This window comes from Colius striatus, chromosome 3 (assembly GCF_028858725.1).
Source record: "Colius striatus isolate bColStr4 chromosome 3, bColStr4.1.hap1, whole genome shotgun sequence".
Classification (NCBI taxonomy): domain Eukaryota; kingdom Metazoa; phylum Chordata; class Aves; order Coliiformes; family Coliidae; genus Colius; species Colius striatus.
In genome coordinates this window covers 86,472,453-86,499,167 of record NC_084761.1, presented here as the reverse complement: position 1 = coordinate 86,499,167, position 26,715 = coordinate 86,472,453, and the positions used below count along the sequence as shown (strand labels likewise).

Here is a 26,715-nt window from a genome sequence, read left to right as displayed (position 1 = left end):
TGTTTATTTGTTTGTTGGGGTTTTTTTACTTCATATGTCTGGAGAAGATTCTGTTAAGTTTTGAATGTTTCACCTCTGTAAGCTTAAAATGCTTAAATACCCAAGTCAGTGTTATAATTCATGTTTATAGGATGACTTGGTGGGAATAAATAGTGCAGTTTGTTACTTACCAGTGGGACTTTGATTCTGGAGCACAAGTAGATATGTGAGTATTGAATGTGATTCTATTGAGTGGTTCTAGATGTCTGTTTCAGTTCATATGTGTCTATACAGACAAAATAAGTTACCTTAGGAAGATAATCCTTTAGACCAGTATATTCCCTTATATGTGCGTGTGTCTTTGTAGACATTACTTAAGTTTTTGGCCTTCTGTGTTGTTTGTTTGAGTTTTTTTTTAAAGTATTTTTATTTGCATATCATATACCTAGAGTTTTTCAGGATTTTTCCAACTATTCATGATTGCAGTTTTGACAAAAGAATTTTTTTTTTTTGCTGATCTGACCCATCAAAGATGAGGCTCTCAGGAAGAACTTTGGCTTGTCAAGCTTTTGTGTGGAGAAGGTGGATGGCACAAAGCTAGTGACGGTTGAATTTCTTAGGTGTTTCCAGGTGAATTTTAAATTGGGACTTTAGGGAGCTTTCAGATGTTTAGTATGTGAACATCTGGAACTAGTGCTAAAAAATCAAAGGAGATAGCAGGGAAGGGATACTTGTGGGCATCTTTTTAAGGAAGAGGTGGATTGTACTTTGGAGAAGTATTTTCCTTCTGTTGGTTATACGAGGAACCTAGACTAGATATCTGCTTGTGACCTCTCTGAAATAAATCCCACTTTCGCATAGAGGGGTCTATCTGAAACTCAGTATGCGAATTCTTACTAAATATGCTCTCAGCAAAGTAAGTTTTCTTTGCACAAAATACATTACTGTTGGTTCTGTGATTTGTGTTGGAAATCCTGAATCATAGGCATCAAAGGATGAAGGCCAATCCAGTACTTGTCCTGATTTATTTATGTATTAATATCTTGCTTTTGACTTTCCTGTCTGTGAAAGGGCCAGTTTTTGTTCTTGCCATGGAACCTGGTCTGAGCTTGTGCTCTTGGCAGCAGGTGTACTGACAACCAAGTGAAGAACAGCTGGAGCAATAACCCCTCACCCTTCTCAGCAAAACACAGATTGTATATTCCCTGTGTTTTCAATTAATTATTTACTATCTGCTGTGTGTCTCTTGGGAATGAGGGATTTTAGGGGGTGATAGTGAAGAGTATGGTTCTCCCCAGATAAATAATAGGAAATTTAGAACAAGGCAGCATGACAGTTTAAATAGCTCTGCCTGCATAAGAAGCATTCTTTAGTCTGTGGGACAGGTGGGTTTTGGTTCTATGAGTTATAATGAGTTTATGCCATCAAAACTATGAATATGTAAGTCTAACTGGAGAACTGTAAGAAAGTGTTTCTTGTAGAGAAGCTTTAAAATTAATTGCCATTTAATTCTGCTCCATTATTGTGTCTCTAAAATGATGCTCTTGGATTAATTTGTAGAAACCAATAAAGTAGGTCAGCATTAACAAGAACTTCTACAGTTTTGTAGTAGAATATTTTTTTCTAATTGATATTGTTTTAAAAATGTGTGCTTGTTGTTATTTCATTGTTCGGACTTAAGTGGTATTTCACATATAGTCTTTGTGTTGAATTTCATGGAGTTTTGTATAATTTGTGTTAACTAATGCTTCCAAGTTCTAAAAAGACTTGCTTATGCCTTGGAAGTGTTGTTTGAATTATAGATTGAACCTGTAAAACCCCTGTCATTCCAAACAGGTGAAAACCATCGAAAGTGTACACTGGTTTAGTATTAGCCTCCATTCAAACCCCAAATTAAGGTAATCAGAGTATACGTTAAATGTGTAGACTAGTAGCACTGATATTTTAAAATATGTTGAATATTGAAAATCACTTCAGATCTATTAATTTCTTTCTTCTCCACAGCCTGCTGTAGAATACAGAAGTCTTCTGGATAGACTTCACAGACTGGAGCAGGACCACCTGAAGAGATTCCTTCTGGTAAAGCAAGAGGAACATTTTGCAAATGCTTATAGACAACTGGCTGTTACCCAGAGAAAGGAGCTCCATAATATCTTTTTTACGCAGCTAACAAATGCTACATTCAAGGGAGAACTGAAATTGGAAGCAGCTAAAACATTAATGGAAGATTACTCTAAAATACAGGTAATAGGATGATAACTCCATTCCTTACCTAATAACAGAATACAAACTCACAGTAACTTTTGAGAAATGTTTCAGGAAAGAGCTGCATTAATAGAACTCTTAAAGAAATGATTCATTTTCATATTCATTACTTATTAATATTTGTAACTAATTTTCATAAGAATTTTTCAAAGTATAATGCACATCTAGACATCTGCACAACTGTATATTGATGGATATGCACAGCCTTTTTCTACAACATTATGTGCTTAGCTCTGACTTTTGTTTTCATTGGTAATATTTCCAAAGTCCCCAAGTGCTTAAAACTTATCTTTACTGCTCAGGGAAAATAAGACTGCTAGCTCACCTGTATCATGCAGAATAAAGAAGTTTGAAAACATGTCCATGCTAGACAGTGAGAAAGTGTAATATAAATTCCCAGCTTTGCAGCCAATATTTTGATATATCTGCACCTCTTGGGTCTCTGCTTAGCTCCTGAAAGCTCTGTTGGTGCAACTCTACCCCTAAGACCTTCCCCACAGGATGGTCTGAGACCACATTTGTGCTGGTGCAGCAGACTTCTGTTGCTTATGTTAATGGGGCCCTCAGTGTGGTACAGAAGTACCAGAGAACCATTTTCAAAAGTAATTTCAGCCCAAATAAAGGGACTTTGGGAATTACAGGAACAGTTGAGTACCAAAATTTGTTTTATGAATGGCATTTCCTGAAACATACCATATGCTGTCTAATGAATGAAAGGAGCGTTGGAGGCCTGTCTATGTAGGCATTTTCAAATCCCCCTAGGCATAGAATACTTTTCTGTGCTTCAGAAGAGGTACTGATCCCTCCAATCCAAATATGTATGTTAATGAAACTGTGGTATGTCTGAAATGCTGTGGTTTTGTACTTTGAGGCTGAGTAGCTTATGTGATCAGGGACACTGATGAAGAGCATGTTCAGGACTTTATTTTGATTCCAGTTACATTTTAAGCCACTTGCAGCAAGCTAGCTTTAGTTGTTTCCTCAAGGGTTGTTTTTTTTACTCCATGGGTGTTGAAAGTTACTGTTCTAGATTCCAAAACTTCTGGAAATTCTTCTGAGAGCTTCTTGAGGAAGAATATGATTGTTATGGCCCTAGAGGTTGAGGGCCTGGAGGTTAAAAACACCATCTAGAAAGTAGGTGTCAAAATATGTGTGGCCCGCTCCTAAAACTAGATGCACTGACAGATCTCACTACAGAAAAGCCACACATGAGCCACTGTCAGATATAGATGCAGTAAGCACTTGTGCACAAGACAGCTGAGCAGCCAGCAAACGGTAAGGTGAGTGAAAGAAGTTTTGATGATATTTTGGCTGTTCAGACATGGATTATGTAAGTATCAGATGTTATCGTGGGTGTCTGATGATAGCAGAATGTTAGCTATAGATTATCCTGTGTCTACCTCTATTTTTTAGTCAGACCCACTTGTAGGTACCTAAAGCCTTCCTATTCCCCACTGTTAGAAGCAAGAGCTCCTGAGCCAGCCCATGTACAGCAGCTGTGGTGTTCCCCATGCTGTACTGAACACAAGTGGAAGAGTTACCTTTGAAGTCAGTGTAGATACGAAGATACCTATGAAAATGTTACCCTTTATTTAGTCACACAATACATAGTATAGGGGACAAAGCAAAAAGGACTTGATGCTACTTACTGCTGTTGTTGAACACATGCTGTCATTGGATCACAGTACAAGATCTTTCAGCCTGTGGGTAGCTTGAAGCAGGAACAGTTCTACTGAAGGTGATAAGAGTTGCATGTGTATTTAATGTTGGGTACCTGATCAAATTACTTGTTAAATCAGGGCTCTGAGGAGATGCACTAAATATTCACAGGCATGTACAAGATATTAAGGTATTCAGGCCAAAAGCTCAACACGTTACATTCTTGTTGTGTTGAAGTAACAGTAATAATTTGAAATGCTTATTAGACTTAAGTTGATAAAATCTTACTGGTTTTTACTTGTAAGAGCTTTCTAACTTTGCCCTGTTAATGAACAGTTCTGTTCTAATACTTAAAGGTGTCAGCTGAAATTAACTTTTCATCTAATTAAATATATTTGTTCACATTATTTCCTGTAGGGAGACATTGAAGAGCTAATGGATTTTTTGCAGGCTAACAAGAAATATCATCTGAATAGAAGATTTGCTTACAGATTATATCTTATAAGTAACATACAGTTAAGGAATTCTCAAGCCTCTGCTCTTATAAATGCAGCAGCAACCCAGATATCAAGTCTCATTAATAAGATGGAAAGGTAAATATCTTGATTGTTTTCTTGGCAGTCATTTGGCTATGTTATCTCAAAGACAACACAGATAGTCTTCAAAAGTCTTTTTGTCAGCATTGCTTAGCAGGAAAGATGCATAAAAATGTTATTGTTTAATTCTAAGAAAATACTTCATAGCTCATAACTTTGTTATTTAATATCCTAGCAAATATTAAGGTGAGGCTTTGTTGTCTGTTCACTTTGTACAGCACAGAGATTAATTGCTGGGAACACTATAGTACCTTCAGTGGGAACCAGACTCATGTAGAGAGTCTGTTTCTTCATACATCCATTATTTGTGTAAATAGTCCTCAGTCATGTGAAGAGTCTTACCAGAGTCCAACCTAACATGTACCAGTTGAGACCACTTGTCTGAGTTCTTTACATGCACGTATTTGGATTCAATAGAGGAGGAAAATTTTGATTAACCTATAACTGAATGTGTTTGAAAAGTTAGCTGTACAGTCTTGAACTGGAAAGCATTAATATTTTCTAAAGAAAATTGACTAAGTTTATAAGTAATATCAGAATTATATATTATAAGGGAAGGATCTTGACTAGCAGAAAATATACCTCTTGTAGGGAATATTAGAAAGTAAAGGTCAGGTGAAGTAAAAAGTGGACCTAGAAGTAGATTGCTGTAATACACTCATTAACTGATTTGGGATACCATACCAGATCCAGGCTGATGCACATACTGAGGATGCTCACAGTCAGTATATAGAGATAGAAATAGTGACTTACCAGACACACAGTTCTTTAAAATTCAGAGCGATGTGGAACACTGAGAGAGATCTCTTGCTGCTGCCCGAAAACTCTGGCATATTTTAATTTGATGTACAGAGATTATTGAGGATCATGCCAGTACAGTCAAATACATTAGTGGGGAGGAAAACAAGCTAGCACTGTTGCTGTTGATCTGTGCATGCAGATTTATTTGTTTATTTTAGATGTATATATTGACGTCAGTCACTGACATGTGGAACATGCATTAAGAGAACTAGTATAAATATCAGTCTTTACATTGTAGTTGTTTTTTTTCATAATCATAGAATCATTTCAGTTAGAAAAGACCTTTAAGATCATTGAGTCTAACCACTAACCTCGTACTGCCAAGCCTGCCATTAAACTATGTCCCTCAGCACCTCATCTACGTATTTTTTAAATATCTCTGAGGATGGGGACTCCACCACCTTCCTGGGCAGCCTGTGCCAGTGTCTAACAATCCTCTCAGTGAAAAGGTTCTTCCTAATGTCCAATAGAAACCTCCCCTGCTGTAACTTGAGGCCATTTCCTCTTGTCCTACCATTCATTACCAGACAGAAGAGATCAACATCCACCTCGCTACAACTCCCTTTCAGGTACTTAAAGAATGATTGTGTCTCCCCTCAGCCTTCTCTTCTCCAGACTAAATATCCCCAGCTCTCTCAGCTGCTCATCAAACTTGTCCTCCAGACCGTTCACCAACTTAATTTCTCATCTCTGCATATAATCCAGCACCTCAGTGTCCTTCTTGTAGTGAGGGGCCCAAAACTGAACACAATATTCCAGGTGCGGCCTCACCAGCACCCAGTACAGGAGAACAATCCCTCCTCTGGTCCTGTTGGTCACACTGTTTCTGATACAAGCCAGGATGCTGTTGATCTTCTTGGCCACCTGGGCCCACTGCTGGTTTATGTTCATCTGGCTGTTGATTAACACCTCCAGGTCCTTTTCCTTTGGATACCTTTCCAGCCATTCTGCCTAAAGCCTGTGGCATTGCCTGGGGTTGTTGTGGCTGAAGTGCAGGACCTTGCCCTTGGCCTTGTTGATCCTCATGCAATTGGCCTCAGCCCATAGATTCAGCGTGACCAAGTCCCTCTGAAGAGTCTTTTGCCACTCAAGCATATCAACACTTCCACCCAGCTTAGTGTCATCAGCAAACTCACTGAGGGTGCAGCCAATCCCCTCATCCAGATCCTTGATAAAGATGTTAAACAGAACAGGCATCACTGGTGACGGGCTGGGATGCCCCAGCTGTCCAGCCAGTTTTCCACCCATTGCAGAGTCGGCCCATCCAAGGCATGGTGGGCAGCCAGTTTCTTCAGGAAGATGCTGTGGGAGACTGTGTCAAAGGCCTCATTAAAGTTGAGGTAGACCACATTCACAACCTTTCCCTCATCCACTAAATGGATCACCTTATTGTAGAAGGAAGTCAGGTTGTTCACTTAATTTAAAGGTAATTTAATATTAGGAAGCAGGAAGCCTTTTAAAAGCTACTGAAGATTGTATCTGTTGACATGATAAAATTATTTACCTGGATGTTTTTGTGACCTTTCCTTGCTCTTCTTTTTTATGGACCTATGTGCTGCCTCACTGGAATCATAACCCTAAGTTTAGCCTTGGGATTGTTGATCAGAGACAGGTTCTTGCACTGCTTTGTCTCTTTTGCTGACATCTGCAGCTGTGTGGCTCAAAAACAAAAATAAATTTCTTGTCTGATTTAGATTTCCTGTGCCATATCTTTCATAAAGAGCTCTCTTCCGTCAGTTCATGTCTGCCTTTGGAATAAGGTTTAGGAGAAGTATTCAGAGGTATTTTCACAGATGTTGTGGTTATGTGAAAAGCCTTTTTGAGAAATTCACATATATGACTACTGGATACGTGATTTAAATCATTGCAAGGAAAAACTGACTTGTCAAGCTGGAACAATAGATTCCATTCATTATTTACTGCTTGTTACTGCACCTAACAGTATCGAAACAGATCAACTGCAAAACAGAGAGCAAATGTTCAGCATTAGTAATCCAAGACCTTGTAGATTTCATCCCTAAAAAAGTATGACTACTCCCCAAAAATCCAAAATCTTCCAAATCCAAGAGCCATCGTTACCGAGATGAGAAAATATTTTTTCTAGCACTTCTCCATTAAACCTATCAGAGTTTGCTGTTGTAGAGAGAAGTAGCAATCTGTTTATTGATGTAAAGTCGCCATTTAACAAAGTGTGATAGCAAATATGACAATGATTTGCAAGATTCAACAGCACAAGTCACTTGATAGTTACTGCCTAGAGAACAGGGACAGACAAAACTCAGGGAGACCCTCGCAGTGAGCCACAAGGTTCAGAAAGGGTCCCTTTGCATTCTAATCTCTTTCTCAGCAGGGAGCCTCAGTGTAGCTGGATCCACACTTTGTTTCAGATTTCATCAGGGGTTTATGTCCAAAGGATTATATGTACTCAATCAATACTTTGAAATCTTAGGTAAGTGATATAAAGTTTAACATGCTGTTAATCACTTACCGAGAATCTGTTGCAGCAAGGAATCTCTCAACCTTGAGGAATAGCTCAGAGAGGTATCTCCACTCAAGGGAGAGGCATCTCCACTGGCGTTCAGCCCACTGCTCTGCAGGAGAGCCCAGTGAGCCCTGGGCTATCCACTCTTTATGGAGTAAGACAATTGCCTCATAGTCATGGTTACATACTGACTACAGAAGGTAGTTTTTTCCCAGTTTGGCTTGAGTCATTGGCTGGCACTGTGGTTATGTGGGCACAGTGTTCAATTTAGCTCCTTGGTATTGTGTTGTTATCTATCTCCCCCAAGTCCATTTTGGCCAGACCATTACAACCGTTACTGGTGGTTCTCTCTTGAGTAGGGTTACAGGAAACACTGGTCAGGTTGGGAAGTGAAGAACACATCACCACATATGCAGTGGTCTTAGAGCTCTGCAAGACAAAGGAAACGTGTCCTTGATTGGAGATAGTGTTTGTAGAGAAGCAATCCCCTCTGATTTTGTGGGACTAAAACTAGTTAGTTTCCTGTAACTTCCCACACTTGCTGCAGCAGAAATTTCTTTCAGGCAAAAATTGGCCAAACTGTAAAGTCTTTATTAATTCTTTAGCTGTTGAGATTATAAAACTTGAGAATGTAGTATTTCAGGCTATTTGCTGGTCTCTTTTCTAAAGGCAAACTGAAATACCCTCCTATAAAGCCTGAGGAAGTTACAGTCTGTGGTAGGTAGGTCTGTATTGCAGTTTCTAATTATGAAGTGATCTGGGAAATATTTACAAACTGGAGCATTAAAATTAGAGCAGCAAGAGGTTGGAATGCCTGGCACTTTAAAATTCAGTTCCTAATATCCTCTTATTTGTCACTTTAGCATTGAGTTTGCTTGTCTAAATATAAATACAGGTCTGTCTTAATCTATTGTCTCTAGCTTTAATAGCATGCTCTAAAGTTACTGTTATATATGGAATTTTAAAATGTAGAACTGTTTGTACGGAGAAGAGAAACTAAGAAACTATGTAGATTAGATGTACCACAGATAAACAGATTCAGGGATACATAAATGATGAGGGGAGAGGTTGTTTTAAAATGAAGCTTGATAGGATATGTAAAATGTATCAGATAGCAAGGCAATTTTAAATTAACATTAAACTGATTCTGTATGGCTAGAAGTAAAGGTTATAAAAAGCAAAATAAAACCAAACCAGTTCTAGGAAGGGTTATGAACATTTAAAATAAAATAGAGCAGCCAGTTTTCAAGGTGGACATTCTAAAGATCGTATCTAAATAAGATGACCTATTTGTCAGGACTGGCGGTGGGTACTTGGTGCCTTTGGAATCCAAGTCCATGGATTGCAGTGCCAAAAAGCAGGAAAGCAAGTTGTAAAATGCAATCTGTCATGATCTCAGATATGTCTGGGTAGGCTTTTTGTATTTTCCCTTAAGTAGGCAGGAGAGCAATGCTTGAGGCAGTATTTATCCTGGGTTGTTCTGGCTATCCCCAGAGGCTAGAGGTTCTCAGTGTTTCTGAACTACAGCAACTGTAACATGTTGCATTGTTCTTTTCCCAGTATCTGCTCATTCACAAGAACTTTCCTTCCTTCATTGATCTTGTAAAACCTTAATCCAGTTCTACTGACTCACTGAGTACAAACAGCTCAAGCTTCTTTATAAATTTCTCACAAAATTTTAATTTGTATTAGACCTCAGGCATTTCTTTTGAACCGTTTTTTTAAGGTAGGCAATTAATTATCTTTGATGTAAAAGTTCAAAGCAAAAATCTCATATTGGTCTCTTACTTACTCTTCTGAATAATCTCAATTTATATGGACCTTGTTATAGGCAAACTAATTTTCTTAACAGTGTCCTGCTGGACCTTTCAGTGAGTTGGTATTGGAAAGTGAGTGCCTCCAGTAATGATTAGTATAAAGTTTTCAAATAATCTTTTAAAACCTGTTCTGGTTGTAACCCTTTATGTGTAGAGCATTTGTTGCTCTGAGTTATGTATATAAATTTTATTCTGGACACTTTCAAGAAGCCAGTTTGCAGGTGAAATCCTGAAGTAGATTAACATGGCCCTGTCTTACAAATTCTGTTTGTACAGTGTTAGGATTCAGCCTTACTGTACATCCAGGCTGGTACCACTTTTTTGCTTCCTGTCTTATGCTTTAGTGAGGCTCCTGTGCCTTCTCTAAGCTTTCACAATCTTCATTTGCTATGATAGTTACCCTATAGCATCAAATACAAACTACGTTTTATTTCTAGTGACCTCACTTTATGTTTTCTCCTAATTTTGTTGACTCTCATTCAGTACACGGAAATCAAAGTCTGCCCCTGATTGACCTATGACAGTGCTGCTGTTGGCCACACATTTCATCTCTGTTGCCTCCATGGCACTTAGTGCATGGAGTGTTTACAGGGAATATCTCTCTGTAAACATCCTTGTTGTTACTGCAGTGTTCCCCTTCATTACAATTCTCCTTGTCCAAAGACATTAAACATGTGTCTGTGTATTTCTTCAGTGATTAAATGTCTGCTGTGCTGATACCAGGAAGTTTATCATACAGTCTCTACTGTCTCATTATCTTTCTCTTCTCTTATTTTATGTTTCAGTTCATAGTCATTTGGGAACAAGACATTTTTTTAATTCCAATAGTGTAATTGTTTTTACACTGTATTTGTACAAAATCAGAAATTAAGATCTCTTGGCAGGAATAAGCCTTCTAGGAATTACTGTAATACTGATTAATGCAGGTTGCTACATAAACTCCCATAGGCTTCTGTGGTGGTAGATGTTTTGCCCATTCTTTTGTCATCTGGGATTTTTAATAAGTAGATTCCAAAAAAAAAAAAATCCCAATAGATTTTGCAATGCTGTATCACCTCAGTTCAAGCTGTGGACATACTGTATCTCGAAATAAATCAACAACCTGAAACTGAAATAATGTAGGCTTGGATTTTTTCACTCTAAGAATAGATACATATATATCATCTTCAGTCATTCTATGTTGCATGGCATTTTCTATGTCTTTATTTGCTGGATAGTTGCAGCACGTATCTTTCCCTATTGCAGCTCCTTTTGTCTGTTCTGGACAGGGATTTTATTTGAATACAGAAAGACTCTATTTATGTCCTTACTACAAGAAGGATGAAGATGTTAAAAATAATGTGGTTATTACCTTGCCTAACTTGCTCACTGTAATAAATCTACCTTTTATTCACTAATTTTTTTGCCTTAGGTTTGATCAAAAAGGGGAGAAAGATTTAGCAAGCATAGATAGCAAATTTGGTGCCATTGATTGGGTTTTTTAACGTAACACTAAAATTTAACATTGCTTTCAAGGCAAAAATGACTTGGCCAAAAGATCCAACAGTGATTCTTGGTGGATTGCTCTCAAGAAAATGAGAGGTATTTAATCCGCTTTGCAGAATCTTAAAGAAATACAATGGATAGACATTGGAATAGCTTTGCAAAAGGAGCCTCCCTCTGGTTGACATAACTGTATGATAAAACAGATCTGAGTTTCTATCCAGTGTGTTCATTATGTAGGGGATTATGTTTTGTGGGTTGCTCAGATACTTGTGGATGCTTGAGTAGTAGGTGGAAAGGTGTGGATTATAAAATCTGCCCACAACACTCACAGTGCAATGGCTGCAAACAAGCTAATACATTAATATCCTGATTTATTTCTTTTACCTTTTATTTTGAGGATTTTATTTGGAATTAAGCTGTTACAGTATGAACAAATCCTAATAAAGGACCCTGGCTTTCTAAAGGGATCTCTAAAGGTCCCTTCCAACCCCTACCATTCTATGATTCAATGATAATAAACCAGAATGAGAAATTGTCCTTTCAGGTGAAGGGCTTGTATTGTTGAGCTGCTGCTCTAGTTTATGAACTGGGAAAGGTGTCATAGTGGAGTAGGAACTTTGAAGCTCTGAATTCATCTGAGTCGAGGCTCCGTGCATAATATTCAAGTCTTCTGAAAAATGAGGATTTGAAAAATAAACCAGAAAGTGGACAACATCTAGGTTCAGGTCAGAAATTGATTATTTGTACTTAAAGTTCCCTGTTGACCTTTCAATGCCATGTTTTGGAAGTGCACAGTATTTCATATTAGAATTCACCAATACCCAATAGCCTAGTCTGAATTCAGATGTTCTTAATCTTTATTCTTCTGTTATCTGAGAAAGATTTCAGAATTTCTGGTGCAAATATAATAGCAGATGATTTTTGAAGTTCAATTTGAGTTTCTGGGGAGGGAAGTTTTTCTAACTATTGCGGGCATAGTTAAGATCTTGCTTACTTGTTGATGTTAAATACCGTAGCAACCAGAGATAGACCATAGCCTTAAACTTCCATTTGAAGGCACTGTGTGCTTAAGACTGAGAATTTGCTCTGTTAGATTACTATAATTCACTGTTAATTTGAAATCTTTATAATTTTTCTGATTATGTAAGGATAATAGGAAATGTGAATAGAAGTCTTTTCATGGAGATGATTGCTTTGCGTCTTTAAAATCATTTTTAATAGTTTTTACTTGATTAGATTATATCCTCTGAAGAGAAAATTGTTTCAAATGAGGAGAACGAATTATAAAAGACATCTAAATTGCATTCCAAGGGCATTAAATGAAAAATGTAAATATTATGAATAATATATAAGGTTTAAAATCTCATTTGAATATCACTTACCTTACTAAGTTACATATAATTGCTTTTGCATTTGCCTTCTCTTCTTTCTCATTCCTTCTTCACGCACCTTCATTCTACCTCCAAACTGCCTCAATTCCATGCTTGTCTCTGAGATTATCTTCTGATAACCACTGATTTCCTCTGCATAATGATGCCAAAGAAACAAAGCTCATTCATGTGTCTACTTTGTCGATCCTTATTTTGCTACTAATTGCCTTAAATATCCTTTTACTCTTAAGAATTTGGGATAACAGGCTTCAAACATTGTTACTATAGAGCAGGTCATCTACCTGAAAGTCATTTGGAAGTGCTACTGGACCGAGCTGAGGCTGAAATTAATTCTGTTAAACAGAAATTCAATCATGATTTAAAACAAGAAAAGCAAAAGCTTCGCCAGAAACTCATTACCAAGCGAAGGCGGGAAATGCTAGAAAAGGTAATTATTTCCAGTATATTTATTTTCACTGGGCTTATCGTGAATTAAAAATTGAATGAATTGAAAAATAAAGTGTAGGACAAGGTCAACACTGCCAGGGGCAGAGTTGAAAATAAGGGTCTGTTGTTTTTAGCTGTGTACTACCATGTGCTGTATTAATTATGCTGTAGCTAATAGCTTTTCTTTTAGAAAAAGCTGCAAGTAATATAACTGGAGAAACTTGTGAAGCCCCTCTACTGAGTCTAACTTGTCCATGAGGGTTATGACAAGCCTCTTCTATGTGCAAACAGGCAAAAATCAACTGAGTTTCTGGAGTCATTGATGGAAATGGCACAGATCTGTGACAGTCATTTTCTATGTGTTTCCTAGCAGTGTGTGACTTGAATGACTTCTACAGCATAATTAAAATTCAGCAATGAACCAGAACTATTTAAAAGATGCTGTACCTGTGGTTGCTTGTGGTAGGACTCAAGTCACTTAACCTTAACCATCTAATAGTCAAGGCTGACTCCAAGAGTTCCAAATCATCTCACAAGAGATGATGACTTGCAGGTGATCTGAGATGAACAGCAGGAAGTTGGTATCCAAAGGTCCCCATCTTTATCTGCCTAATGAATGTAAAGTGGCTTGAGTTAGGTAATATTTCTTTATATAACCAAAATTAGATGACATTATTTTTACCTTTTGTGGAGTATGTGTTTCAGTGTTTTCTGCTCTGTAACATATATTGATGCAAGTATAACCTTAATGGAGACTTCATTTGTTGTATTTGTTCTCAGTATAAGTAGCTTTGGTTTAGCTTTCCAGTGACACCGATATGTGTTCCACGATGGGGAAATTAAAATCTCAGTCACAACTGATTTTTTTGTGTCTTTTTCCTCCTTTTTCTTAATCGATGTTTGATCCAGATTGTCTTTTGGAATGCTACCAGATCAATGCAGTTCAGCCACTTGGGATTATGTCAAACCAGAAGATGATGGCGTTTGTTTAGGTGTTAGCTCTACTATCTAGCATAAATCCAATTTATCACAGGCCTGTCTTAACCCTTCTGTCTCTAACAATACTCTGAGTTATCACAGACCTGCTCGATGCACACAAAGCCGTTAGGCTGATGGTGAGGTAGGTCTCTGGACACTGAACAGCAGTTTTGAAAGAACTTAGAACCAAGTGTATGAAATGTTGCTTTGCAATAAAATGCATAATAAAAGAGTTGGAATTTAAGCTTTCTTTCTCTTAACCTTGTTCCATCTTTTGTTAGATGAATCAGCAGAAAGAGCAGTGGAAGGAGCAGCTGTCACATGGAGACCCCTTCAAATTTACTAAGGAGGTCACTCACTACCTGAACCACTGGAAAAGTCTTCTGAGTGATCACACCATTGATTTTGAAGAACTTATTGAAAAGCTTGACAATGAGGCCACTGAGGAGCTGAAAGAGCTCCTATTTAGTCTAACAGAGAAAACCGTTGAAGAGCTTAAACGTTTTCAATATGGAGTATTCGTGCAAGAACTGGTAAAGCTCAGTGTGCCAAAGATGTTCCTACTGGAAGCTGTGGAGGAGCATAAAAAAGAGATGGTTGTTAAACGTGGACAGCTTGAAAGGGAAGAGTGTGACAAGAGCACGACTGCTGAAGAGCTGCTTCAGCTCACCAGACAGAACCTGAGCCAAGAACTGGAAGCGAGCCTTTTGGAACAAAAAAAATTAAGGAGCTGGGAACAATCAGTATTTATGCAAGTATCTCTCTCTGTATGCTTTTCTTAGCTCATCTTGCAAATAGAGATGAACCAGGAGTTCCCATACAGGTCTGGTATAATTCCTAATGATAAGTTCTCTGTTGTGCACTTGGGGAATTATTTTTCACAAGCTCTCTGTTCCTGTGATGCTTGGGGTGACCTGTTTCTCCACAGGTTGTAAACACACAGCACAGTAGTTTATTTTTTCCAGCTCATTGTCTCCATACATCTGACCTTCTGACAAAGGGCCCCTGACACTAAGACTCGAGCCAGATAGGTTTAGTTGCACAAGCTGTTTTGCAGAGAAGTTTGCTGATTGGGGCACATATTTTGGCCATCGCTTCCTGCTACGATGTGACCCTATGGAGGTGGGAAAGCTAGCAGTGGCCTTGCCACACCTTGCTTAGGAAGAGACTAGGTTTGCAGATGAGAGTCCATGTGTGTGGTTCCTCTCAGGCTGGGCAGCAAGGTCCCTGAGAGGTTTGCACTGTTTGTTGTTATTTTTTCTTAGCTTTCAGGTACATTTATTACCTGTTGTTTTACTTGAATATTTACACTACTATATTTCCTATACAATGTCCTTTTAATAACAGACATTGTTAGAGATGCAAGAACATGAAAAAATAGTCTTCTACCAAAATTTCAGCTTTAGGGGAAGCAACTGGAACAGACAAACCTGTATTAGACTGCCCCTGAAGCAAAGGTACTGGGCATGAGAAATGGAACAGGGCGGGGAGGGGGGAGGAAGCATTAGTTATGGTTTCTCTTTCATATCTCTTCTTTAAAGCAAAAAATATTTGCCTGGGCAGTTTTGTCCAGAGGGTATCTTTTTAAGTTTGTGTGCTGTGGAGTGTCAAACCACAGGAAAGAAACAGGAAACAAAATGTTGCCCATTGCATGTTTATTTTGTTAAGGGAAAAAAAAATTCCATTCGTCTTGTTTTCATTCTGATTTCAAGGCCTTTATATTTTATTCAGCATTTTTAAAACTTTCCTATAAGCCAAGTCAATGTTTTGTTTTGTCTTTTTTCTCTAGCTTGTCTTATTATCTTATTTATATTGCTGTGAGCAGACCTGCAGGAGCAAGGAAGTAGATTGTATGACCCAGCAGGTCACTTCTATTTCTAACTTGTAATTCCATGATAATTGTATTCCAGTCTGTATGTCACCTGTTTTATTTGTTAAATGCTATCTTTATCTACAGCAACAGTCAGCTGTTTGGTTTTTTTCTGGTAAAGTACTGGAAAACACATATAAAAAATGCATCATTTGCATCATTTACACAACTGTTCTATCAAAAGCCCCTTAGAATCTGTCACCGTCTTTATGTTCAGTCCACTGTCTGTCAGTTTTGATATTTCAACAACAGATGCCAGCTCTCACATTTATGTTCTCATCTGACATCTAGTTTTCACAAATAATTATGTTGAATGATAGCAGCCATGAGTTAGTTCAAAATATTCATGAATATTCTTATAGTCCTTTTTTTACACATGGGCATGACAAAACTGTGATTTGCTGTATATTAGCTCTCTATCATAGAGCTGTATATGGATATATCTAGTATGGATTTTTTTCTAAAAGTCCAAGACAACATGAGAAGTGGTTAAGTATGCTGTAAATGCTTGCTTGGAGTAATATTGCTTTAAAGTAAGTAATTTTTGAAAGAGGAAAAACTATGCATTAAAATATTTTAATTTAGCATTTAACTGTACTTTGCTGAATCATAAACAGAAATAGGGGTTTCTAAACTCAGAAAGATTTTATTGAAATGATGAGGTAATATAGGCCTGTCAGACACTGAATATAAACATCAGTCCTAATGGAACATACAGTATAATATAGTTTTAAAAGATAACTACATTTAAAAGATAAACTGTTCATGCTTTAAATACAAAGATATTTGATGGGAAATAGAGAAAATTTCCAAACAAAAAAATTACACTATTTTTTAAGAAATACTCCTAAAGGAAATGTTTCAGTCACAAAGGGATGAATGTAGCCGAAGATTAGTCACAACTGGAAGGTGAATTCAGGCTTTAGCATGCTTTATTTTTAAGTCAATTTCGGCTTGACCTGAGAATCAGTTCCCCAGACTGCGATGTTGAAAACTTTCTTTCTACAAAATGGGAACTTTGAGTGATTCAAATTGCTGCTAAAATATATTCCGTGTTATTCAGACTGCTAAAAGCTTTTTTTTATAAAGAATAGCTAGAACCCTTGTGACTTGGTGATGGGAAGGATGACATATATGAGTTTATAATAAAGAGATTCTTTTTTTATTTTATTTTTTTCTTCTCTCAGTAGCTGTAACTGCTAAGTTCTGGACACCAGCACAGGGAGGCTTTACAGGAAGCTTTTATCTTGATTTCAGCCCTAAGTTCAGGTTTTGTATTGTCTGAAGACATGGAAAGATTCTGTGAATAGCAAATGTGCTATTTTTTTTTTTTTTTTTTTAATATTCAAAAACTGTTTCCCCTTGAAAATGAAGTTTTGCAGTCCAGGGAGTTCTGTATGCAGAATTTTAAGTATACTCAGAGATATTTTTTACATGCTGAACAGCTCAGTCCTGTGTGTGGAATCATTAACTGGTGCCTGAATAAGACAAAGAAAAAAAAGGGTGATTATTGTCATGTAAAGTATTTGTGTGCATGTCCCTTACATTTTCTGTAAAATTGCCATTATCATTTTGATTTTTAACAGGCAGCTTCTAAGTTTACCCCTCTCACTATCAGAAGAGGAATTGCTTAGAATGAGGCAAGAGCTGCACTGCTGCTTCTCTCAGGTGGACAGCAGCTTGGCTTGGCCCAAGATAAGAGCAAGAACCTTGCTTCAGGATTTTGAGGTAGAATGGAGGGACACAGAACTGCTGAAGGTTGATCAAAATCTAGCCCTGACCAATAAACAGGTGGGAACAATGTGGGATCAGTGTGGGAATGTGCAAGGAAGGGGTTCAGGGGTGTGTTTGCAAGTGGTTGGCTTTGCCTGCAGATATGGGTCTGTAGCTTCTCCATAGGTGTAATGGTGCTGTGCACTTCTGTCTGTGTGGATCTGGGAACCTTAAAGGTAGCTTGGGTAGTAGTTGAATAAATAGTTTCTTCACGTATACCTGCATGTTTCTGCTGCTTTCATGTCCTCCAGCTTTCCCAAGGAGAAGGCACAGGTATAAGGAAGCAGATGGGTAGCCAAAATGGGCTTTGTCTCTGAGGACTGTCAAATGAAATGCCAGAAACTGCAGTGGTACTGAGCTTGACTCTGGATGTCAGGGACAAGTTTGGTCCTTTACAGCCCAAGTAGAGGTTTTTTTGACTGCCTCTAACCAGTGCTAAATTTGACACTAAATCAAGGGAAGATTTAGGGAGGATTTTTAGTGGAATGTTCTACACTGCCTTGTCCATGTAGGAAATGGGTGTCAGGTGTTAATTCCTTCAGTAAAATGGAATGTAATGTTACTTTCAGTTCTTAAATAAGAGGAAAAAAATTGTTTCCTGTATGCATTGTATCTGATAGCATCATAAAAGGAGGACTTTCCCTTGCCTTGTTTTGGTTCAGTTATGTGTTCTAAATCTGTAAACTAACTTGGATTAACCATATTAGAAATTAGCCAGGTTCAAACCCTTAATAATTTCTAAAGTACTAAAGAAAGGAAATGACTTTGCAAAGCTTTATAGTTGAACAGATGTTATCATTTCCCCAAGAGTACATTATACTTAGTTGATATTCTTGTAAAGAAATATAAAGGTCAAGAATAATTTGATTACATGGAACGGTGCCCCGTAATACTATCATGGTTCATTTGTGATTCATATACTGTGTCTCAAAAACAATGTAGTTCTCAAATTAATATTCTGTGTTCATTTTTAACCATACTGCGGAGACAATATATCAGTTAAAATCTTCTCCTATTATCACTGCTAAAGCTTGCTTAAAATCAAATTTATGTGCTAGTGGTTTTCAGGGAAAGGATGAATATATAATTCCTGTTGAAAGAAAACCAAAATTTCTAACTTTGAATGTCTGAAAAGAATTTTCTGAATCAGTAGGCAGCACCTTAGTTTCAGAAATACTTTCTCGGTGAAAGTTGTCCTTGCCAAGTGTTTCATTAATTGGTGGATCTGCCAGAAATAGCAAATAATAATCTTAATGTTCTCATCCTGATATAACTCTTAGAAATAAAACATTTTGTACCTTTCTTACAGCTGCATTCTAAAGCAGGATCCAGGAATAGAAATAAGATAGATATTCTGAAAAAATCTTTACAAGACAAAATTTTAATTTATGAAGACTCAGTGAAAGGTGAAAATTTGGATAAGGTAAGTCTTCAGTAGTTAAAGAATGACAATTTTCTATCAGTGTGAATAAGAACCAGATAAAAAAGGTACTGGATGGAGTGGCATCATGCACCTCTCTGCTCTTGCCTGTGTTTATCAAGCTTAGTTTTGTCAGGCTTTAATTTTTGCACCTTAGTTACAGAACTGATTCCACATCTCAGCAGTGTTTCCTCCAGTGGTTCTGAGGCTTGATGCGTGTATGGTTGCAAGACTCCCTTAGATCCTGTTGTTTTCTTACTAAGGCTTTCAAAACATAGAATCATAGGGTACTTTAGGTTGGAAGATATCTTAAAGATCACCTAGTCCAACCCCATTGCAGTGAGGAGGGATATCTTCAACTACATCAGATTGCTCAGAGCTTTGTCCAGCCTAGATGGATATGATCTCTAGAGGTCTTTTCCAACCCCTACTATTCTGTGATTATGTGATTCTGTGGAAGTACAGGGGAGTGTGATCTTAGCTCTTCTGTCACAGAAAACACTAAATACTTGCTTGGTATGAATATTGCCTTAGATATTTGTTAGAATCTTGTTTTAAAATAGGAAAATTAGCTTTCCTAAGCCTCATTGTTTCAGTTTTATATGCACCATCTGGTATACCTGTTGTCATTCTAATCGTATGGCTGCACATTAGTTATTAAAAGCCAAACGCTTTGGGCTTTTCCCAATAAGGAAGCTAAACTATTGTTAGGGAAAATCATTAGTTCTCATATTATCATTAGAACACAGAAGTATTGCAATAAACCTTATGCTGATCACAGAATTAGAATTTCTTTCTTTTGGCTATTGCAATGTGTTACCTTGTTCCTCATTAAGAATCTTACACCTAAATTTTGCGTTAATGTGAACACTTTTATCATCTAACTCAAAAGTACTCATCTGAAGTTGCACCAGATAGGGGAAAAAGGACAATGGAGCAATATAGCTCAGCTCTATTTCTGCTTTCACTGCTGCTGTTCTGCAGGCTTCTCATGCTGTTGTGGGTTCTGTCTCACTGCAGGATGACTGTAAAATGGTTTCCAGCTAATGCCTGTGAAAACAACAGCAGGATGTGTTTTGTAACACTGTAAAACAGACATGAAAGAGAACAACTCCTCAGACAGGAGGTAGTGAGAAGGGAGGCTATGACATGAAGTTTGAAGTCCAGTCTTGGAGCACCTGAGATTGTCATTGACCTTGCTGTGAAGTGTTCAAAGCAGGGGTATATCTACCTCTTTTGTGTTTCATAGATATTTTGAGCTTTCTTATGTGTGAGGAAGTAGCTGTTATTTTTTGGAATAGCAGTTAACAATCTCAGGGGGAACACAGTAGTAAAATAATTACCTTCTTTAGTCTGTTTTGCGTGGTGGGCTTAAAAAACCCAGTAATAAGACTTACATGAGAAATGATTTTGTTACAGCTAATCGAGTACATTTTCAGATTATTCACTTTATTTGTAATATTTAGGACTGAGACACACTAGTTAACAATTAGACTGAACTAAATATGGAATTTAGAAGTCAGTGCTTTCAAGTAATGAACTAATCATGGTGCATTTACAGTATTCATGGGTCTTTTTGTGTAGTTTGGATTCTTAAGGTGGAATTAGCAGCAGATGGTCAGACCTATGGGAGCTGATTCATCATAACCAAAGTAGTTTGACACTCTTTAACAATATTATGTCAAATTGTGAAATACTGCTTGACATTGTACTGACTTCTGTTTGATATGATAAAAGGCGTCAAGAATGGCCAGGGGGTATTAGTTTTATTTAGGTATCTAGTTTATAAGTTGTTTTGTAATCAGTATTTGATCCAGCTCCTACTGAAGTCACCTTCTATTTCACACTGAAGCGAGATCTACTTGCAAGCTCTGATTTTCACAAATGTATTTCTGTTTGCAGAGCAGTGATTTCAGAGCTGACAAGAGGCAGAAAGAAACTCAGATGGTAGATAGTACCAGATAAATAATGCCACATTTATTTTTTGTTAATTTTCTGTGTAATGTTGAATAGATGCTGAATGATAAAGCTGAACATCATTGCCATGCACAGACCAGTCAGCCTCACCTCCACCCCTGGAAAGGTGTGAAATGACTTATCCTGGGTGCTGTCTCCAGGCATATAAAGGACAAGACAGTCATTAGAAGCAGTCAACATGGCTTTACCAAAGGGGAGTCACGTTTGACCAACCTGTGAGCCTTTTATGAAGATGTAACCAAGTGGAGAGATGGTACTGGTGCAATGGATGTGGTTTATCTTGATTTCAGTAAAGCATTTGACACTGTCTCCCACAGCATTCTCACAGCAAAACTCAGAAGATGTGGGCTGGGTGATCAGGTAGTGAGGTGGATTGTTAACTGATTGAAGGAAAGAAGGCAGAGATTGGTGATCAATGGGACAGGGTCTAGCTGGAGACCTGTGTCAAGTGGAGTCTCCCAGGGGTTGGTGCTGGGGCTGGTACTGTTCAGTATGTTCATTAATGACCTTGATGAGGGAACAGAGGGCACTGTCAACAAGTTTGCTGATGATACTAAACTGAGGAGAGTGGGTAACACACCAGAAGGCTGTGCTGCCATTCAACGAGACCTGGACAGGCTGGATAGTTGGGCAGGAGAAATCTAATGAAATTCAACAAGGGCAAGTAGAGAATCTTGAACATTGACATATTTACTTACAGTCAAGTAGATCTGCTTGGATTTTTTTTTGTGATATTCCTTGAATAAGTGCTGTTGTAATGAAAATCATAATATAAATCATTTAGTCTCTTACAACAGAAACATTGGTTGTTCTCATCCATTGTTTTCCTGCTTTTATATAACTCAAAAATCAACATTGACAAAGTTTTGAAAGGTAACTTTTGGCATCGGTTGTCCAACCTATTTCATTTCTAATATGGATTCCCACTTAAAAAGATGTCTGCTGTAGCAATGAATGTCCCTGAACACCTTGCTAGACAGAAGCTCTTGTTAGAGAAGTGTTTTATGTCTGACTGAGTCAGATACAAATTCCTGGCCTTCGTTTAGAAGCTATTTCTTCTGGTGATTGTTAACATGTCTGTTTTGCTGTTAAGGACTCACTTCCATTCCATTCCTCCTTTGAGAATCGGGTAAGAGTGCAACAACTTCCACCACCAAAAAGAGGGGTGAGGACAAGTCAATGGCAATTCACAACTGAGAGCTTTAAAAATTGAGTAGTCAGACAATACAGCTCTGGAAATGTCTAATTGATTTTGAGAACATTGTCTTGTGTCACACTGGTCAGTAGTATAACAATTATTTCAACATGCCTTTCAGAACAAAAACTTGACTCTTATTTAAGGAACTTGTCTGTACACAAGCTTTTGAAGAAAGATTTTTTTTAATTGTTCTTTTTGTTTTAAATATTTGCCTTGGCACCGAGGTGTTGAATGGTCTTGCTGCCAGACCTTAGTCCATGTCACTGACTCATAAGTGTATCTTCAAATAACACTTTGGCTTTTGAAAATAAACTTTCTTTTACAAAATAAATACACCAAAACAAACTCACACAAAAAAGTTAATATAGGATTGGCTGTCTTGTGCAATCTGCAAAGTTGTGACTTTTAAGATATTCTGTGGAAGTTTTTTACTCTAATTTCTGATCAGTGCTGCTGGAATACTGCATACTGCAGTCTGTGAGCTGCTGGACTTTGAACTTAAATGGGAAATGTCAAAGTTCACTGCTTTTCAGTAAGAAGCATTCTACAGAAAGCAAAAGGCCTCAAATTCACTTTTATAGGTTTTTTCTCTGCCTGCAAATAACATAGAAGATAGACATAAAAACCTGCTATTGCTATTCATTTTATCTTCCTGCTGAAACATAGAAACTAGCAATGGATATTTCTGAAACTGTCCTAAGGTAAATGTCATCTACTTTTTTTTGGACAAGTACTGGACAGTAACTCAGCTCTTTTTCTGTAAACTCTCAATTTTGGCCATTACTTTTTCCTTTTCACTGGAGATCTCTGCCTCCTGTGTTGAAAAAGAGCAGCTCAGATTTTAGCATTTTGGTTACTGTGTTTCTAGTATGATCTCTAAGTTGAATTCTTCTAACTCAAACATTCCATATGTTTATTTGTAATCCATATGTTTACTCTTTATTTAGTGTCATGCACCTACATTATTCGACTTCAATTTCTTCAATTAAGTGTACTGTTGAGCGATGATGTCTGTCTTTTAAGGTGGAGGTTTGTTAGAGATATCAAGAAAATGAATATTGCCTCTACTCTGTGTCTGTAGGATGATTTCTTATTCTTGTGATATTGGCTTTATTCACATTAGTAGAAAGCATTTCCTGAAGGTAACCTTCCATCTCTTGCATCCAGGGACATTCCAGATGATGTAATAGAAACTTTGGAGAATAACATAAGAGCATGAATGAGTCTTTCACAAGCCTGTATGGTTCCAAATCACATTTTGTACTTAGCTTTTTCTACTGGATAATAGAATTTGTATGATAACGTAATCACTCTGAGCAGATCTTTTATCAGTATATTTCCAGAGAAAATTCATGGGCATCATGTTACATATTTATGATCTTAATGATCTAAAAACTTGGTAGAAGTGCCCTTAAATTCTTCTATAAAGCTAATCATTAATAGAGCCAGTAACACAGAATTCTGAGTAGCATAAATAGAATGCTGATGAAGTTTTACTGTCTTTGTGCAAAGATATTCCGAGGGGCAGAATCAGATCTTGTGCCAATGGGAAGTCAATGTCTAAAGACTGCAGTTAGCCTTTACAGTGCTGTAATTCACTCTGGCAGGGCAAATACTATCAATCTTCATTATTCTTATTTTATAGACTAGGGAAACTGTAGGGAGAATAAGACTGCATGTATAAAGCTATGCCAAAACGTGCCTACCATGCTGCCCCAGGGGAGTGGTGGGTTGCCATCCCAGAACATACTTAACAGACGTGTAGATGTGGTGCTGAGGGACGTGGTTTAGTGGTGGAACTGACAGTGCTGGGTTTATGTTTGGACTCAATAATCTTAAGGGTCGTTTCCAAACAAAATGATTCCATGTTTCTATGCTAAGATACTGTGTAAGTATCTCTAATTGATGGAATAAATACTTTTCCATAGAATGCAAATGTGAGTACCTGCTCTCAGGTGCCTCATTTTTTGGTATCCTGTGAAACCTGTCAGATAAGATTTGTCAGGACCAAAAGAGAATTTAGAGGTGGAGTGAGGAAAAGTCCTGCGCTCTGATATCCATGAGTGTGCAGATGGACTGCTTCTGTGCTTAGCTTTATTCTAAATTCATTGTGTGGGGCAGTTATCAATGCCAAGTAGTGGAGTTGAAGCTCTCATAGATGCATGTGCTTTCTTTCTCTGTGTTTTCTCTCTTACTGTCTAGCTTCTGGGTCCAAGTGGATAATACAGGGAAAGAGAATAAAACCAAACTGATAATTATTTACTGACTTTTGAGGATTCAGCTACCCAAATGTTAGATGTGCAGTGTAGCCATGTAGTCTAACCTAGACATCCACACATATATCGGTGGAAAAACATTTTTTAGGATACAATACATAGTGAGACGTAGCTTTCCCTTTTTTTTGACTATAAAAGGAGATTTGAATGGCAAGTTCAGATGGAAGCATCTACAGAGTAATTGCAGTTGGCTACTGTCCACATTGTCCTGCAGAAAAATGTTCACAGTGGCAATATCACTGTCCCTCATTGTCAAAGGTATAGCATGAAGTGCTCGTTTCATTGCGGGCTTGTCTTTCAAACCTTGTGTAATTTCTGTGGATGTCGTGTCAAACGTGTGGCAGCAAGTCAGTTGTGAGTTAAGTCATTTTGATTTAATCCTGTCTTACGTCCATTCAGTGCAGTTTTAGTCTTGTTTGAAATCCATTATCAGTGGACTCCTAATTTTCAATTTCACTTTGTTTTATGTCTGATGATTTTTGGTTATTTGTTAAATGATAGTTGGTTAAATTTCATTGGGCAATATTAATTTGATTGGAAACTAAACACAACCTTTCCGTAAATTGTGGATTTTTGTTAGAAGACTGTATTTTATGTTCTCATTTAACCAGTCACATAGGTAAGCATAGATTTATTTATATTTTTAGTTTTTACTTTTATTAAAAAATATATAGACCTTCTAATTTAGGTTAGTATGTTACATTACATTTATGACTATCCTAAAATAAAACTCACCTTCTTAGAATTTAATCTTAAAAGCACTTTTTAAAACGTTTCATTACATTGTAAGATAACAGTATTGATTGGTTCCTTAATCCTACTTTTTAATTACAGAGTAGCAAAATCATGAATATACATGTAAGATTTTCTGTTAATCTTGTTACTTTTTATGTTTGGCTTTTTCAGGTTAAGGACCAGTTGCTGCTTGAGAAGGAGGGTCAGCTGTGCAACCTGGAAAATAAACTTGGAGAGTATATCACTTCTTTAGCCTTTCAAAAGACACTTAAAAAATCCAAAATATTGGAGCTGTATACGGCTGTTATAAGTGTACAAGCTTTGCTCTTTGAACAACTGAGCACATCAAAAACCCTGTCAAAATTGGAATGTATTCAGATTCTAGAAGCACATAGTCCTGTAAGTAATGAAGTTGTGAAAAGGAGTAATTCTTATTCAGAGACAGCAACTATCACAGTAGCTTGTTTGACTTGGATTTATCTGTGCTGGTTTGCAACTCCTGGTGGTGTGGCCTTTCATTTCTGTGATATGTGCCCGTTAATGCACTCAGTAAAAGAAATAAAGAGAAGGGAGGTATTAGAGCCAGGGAAGACTTTGTAGTATTATTCATTCTTTTTCTTATAGTAGCATCCAGAAATTTACAGACAGAAAGACAGGTCATTTGGTGACTAATTAATATTAAAGTCTTAACGATTGCAGGGAAGACAGTTGGGAAGTAATTGTCAGTCATGACTGGGATAGCATGTGAATTTCCATGTTCTGAAATTGTTCATGTTGTAGAGGTATCCCTGGGGTAAAATACATAACCACACAATATGCTTCAATCATCAAGTTTTTAAAGATCATATATGTAGCCTCATAGAATCATAGAATGGTAGGGATTGGAAGGGACCTTTAGAGATCATCTAGTCCAACCCCCCTGCAGAAGCAGGTTCATCTAGATCAGGTCACGTAGGAACATGTCCAGACAGGTCTTGAAGAGCTCCAAGGAAGGAGACTCCACAACCCCTCTGGGCAGTCTGTGCCAGGGCTCCCTCACCCTCACAGTGAAATAATTTTTTCTTATGTTTAAGTGGAACTTTTTGTGTTCCAGCTTCATCCCATTACCCCTTGTCCTGTTACTAGCTACTGTAGAAAAAAGGGATGTCCCAACCCCCTGACACCCATGCTTTAGATATTTATAAATGTTAATAAGATCTCCCTTCAATCTCCTCCAGACTAAACAGCCCCAGTTCCTGCAGCCTTTCCTCGTATGAAAGATGTTCCATACCCCTGATCATCTTGGTGGCCCTGCGCTGGACTCTCTCCAGCATTTCCCTGTCCCTCGAGCTGAGGAGCCCAGAACTGGACACAGGACTCCAGATGAGGCCTCACCAGGGCAGAGTAGAGAAGAACCTCCCTTGACCTGCTGGGCACATTCTTCTTGATGCATCCCAGGATGCCATTGGCCTTCTTGGCCACAAGGGCACATTGCTGGCTCACGTTCAGTTTATTACCAGCCAGGACTCCCAGGTCTCTCTCTGCAGAGCTGCTCTTCAGCAGTTCGACCCCCAGCCTGTACTGGTGCATGGGGTTGTTCCTTCCCAG

The 26,715-nt window shown here is 37.8% G+C and overlaps 1 protein-coding gene across 4 annotated transcripts in view; it reads left to right on the top strand.

The window, feature by feature from the left end:
- EVC2 (EvC ciliary complex subunit 2) overlaps nt 1–26,715 on the top strand; it is an 80,839-nt gene that overhangs the window by 39,336 nt on the left and 14,788 nt on the right. For all 4 annotated transcript variants that reach the window (XM_061992562.1, XM_061992561.1, XM_061992560.1 and 1 more), the window contains 7 exons: nt 1,984–2,223; nt 4,321–4,496; nt 12,743–12,902; nt 14,161–14,634; nt 17,340–17,540; nt 18,832–18,945; nt 25,300–25,527. In XM_061992562.1, the coding sequence (XP_061848546.1) occupies nt 1,984–2,223; nt 4,321–4,496; nt 12,743–12,902; nt 14,161–14,634; nt 17,340–17,540; nt 18,832–18,945; nt 25,300–25,527 (1,593 nt within the window). The remainder of the gene's footprint in view (nt 1–1,983; nt 2,224–4,320; nt 4,497–12,742; nt 12,903–14,160; nt 14,635–17,339; nt 17,541–18,831; nt 18,946–25,299; nt 25,528–26,715) is intronic.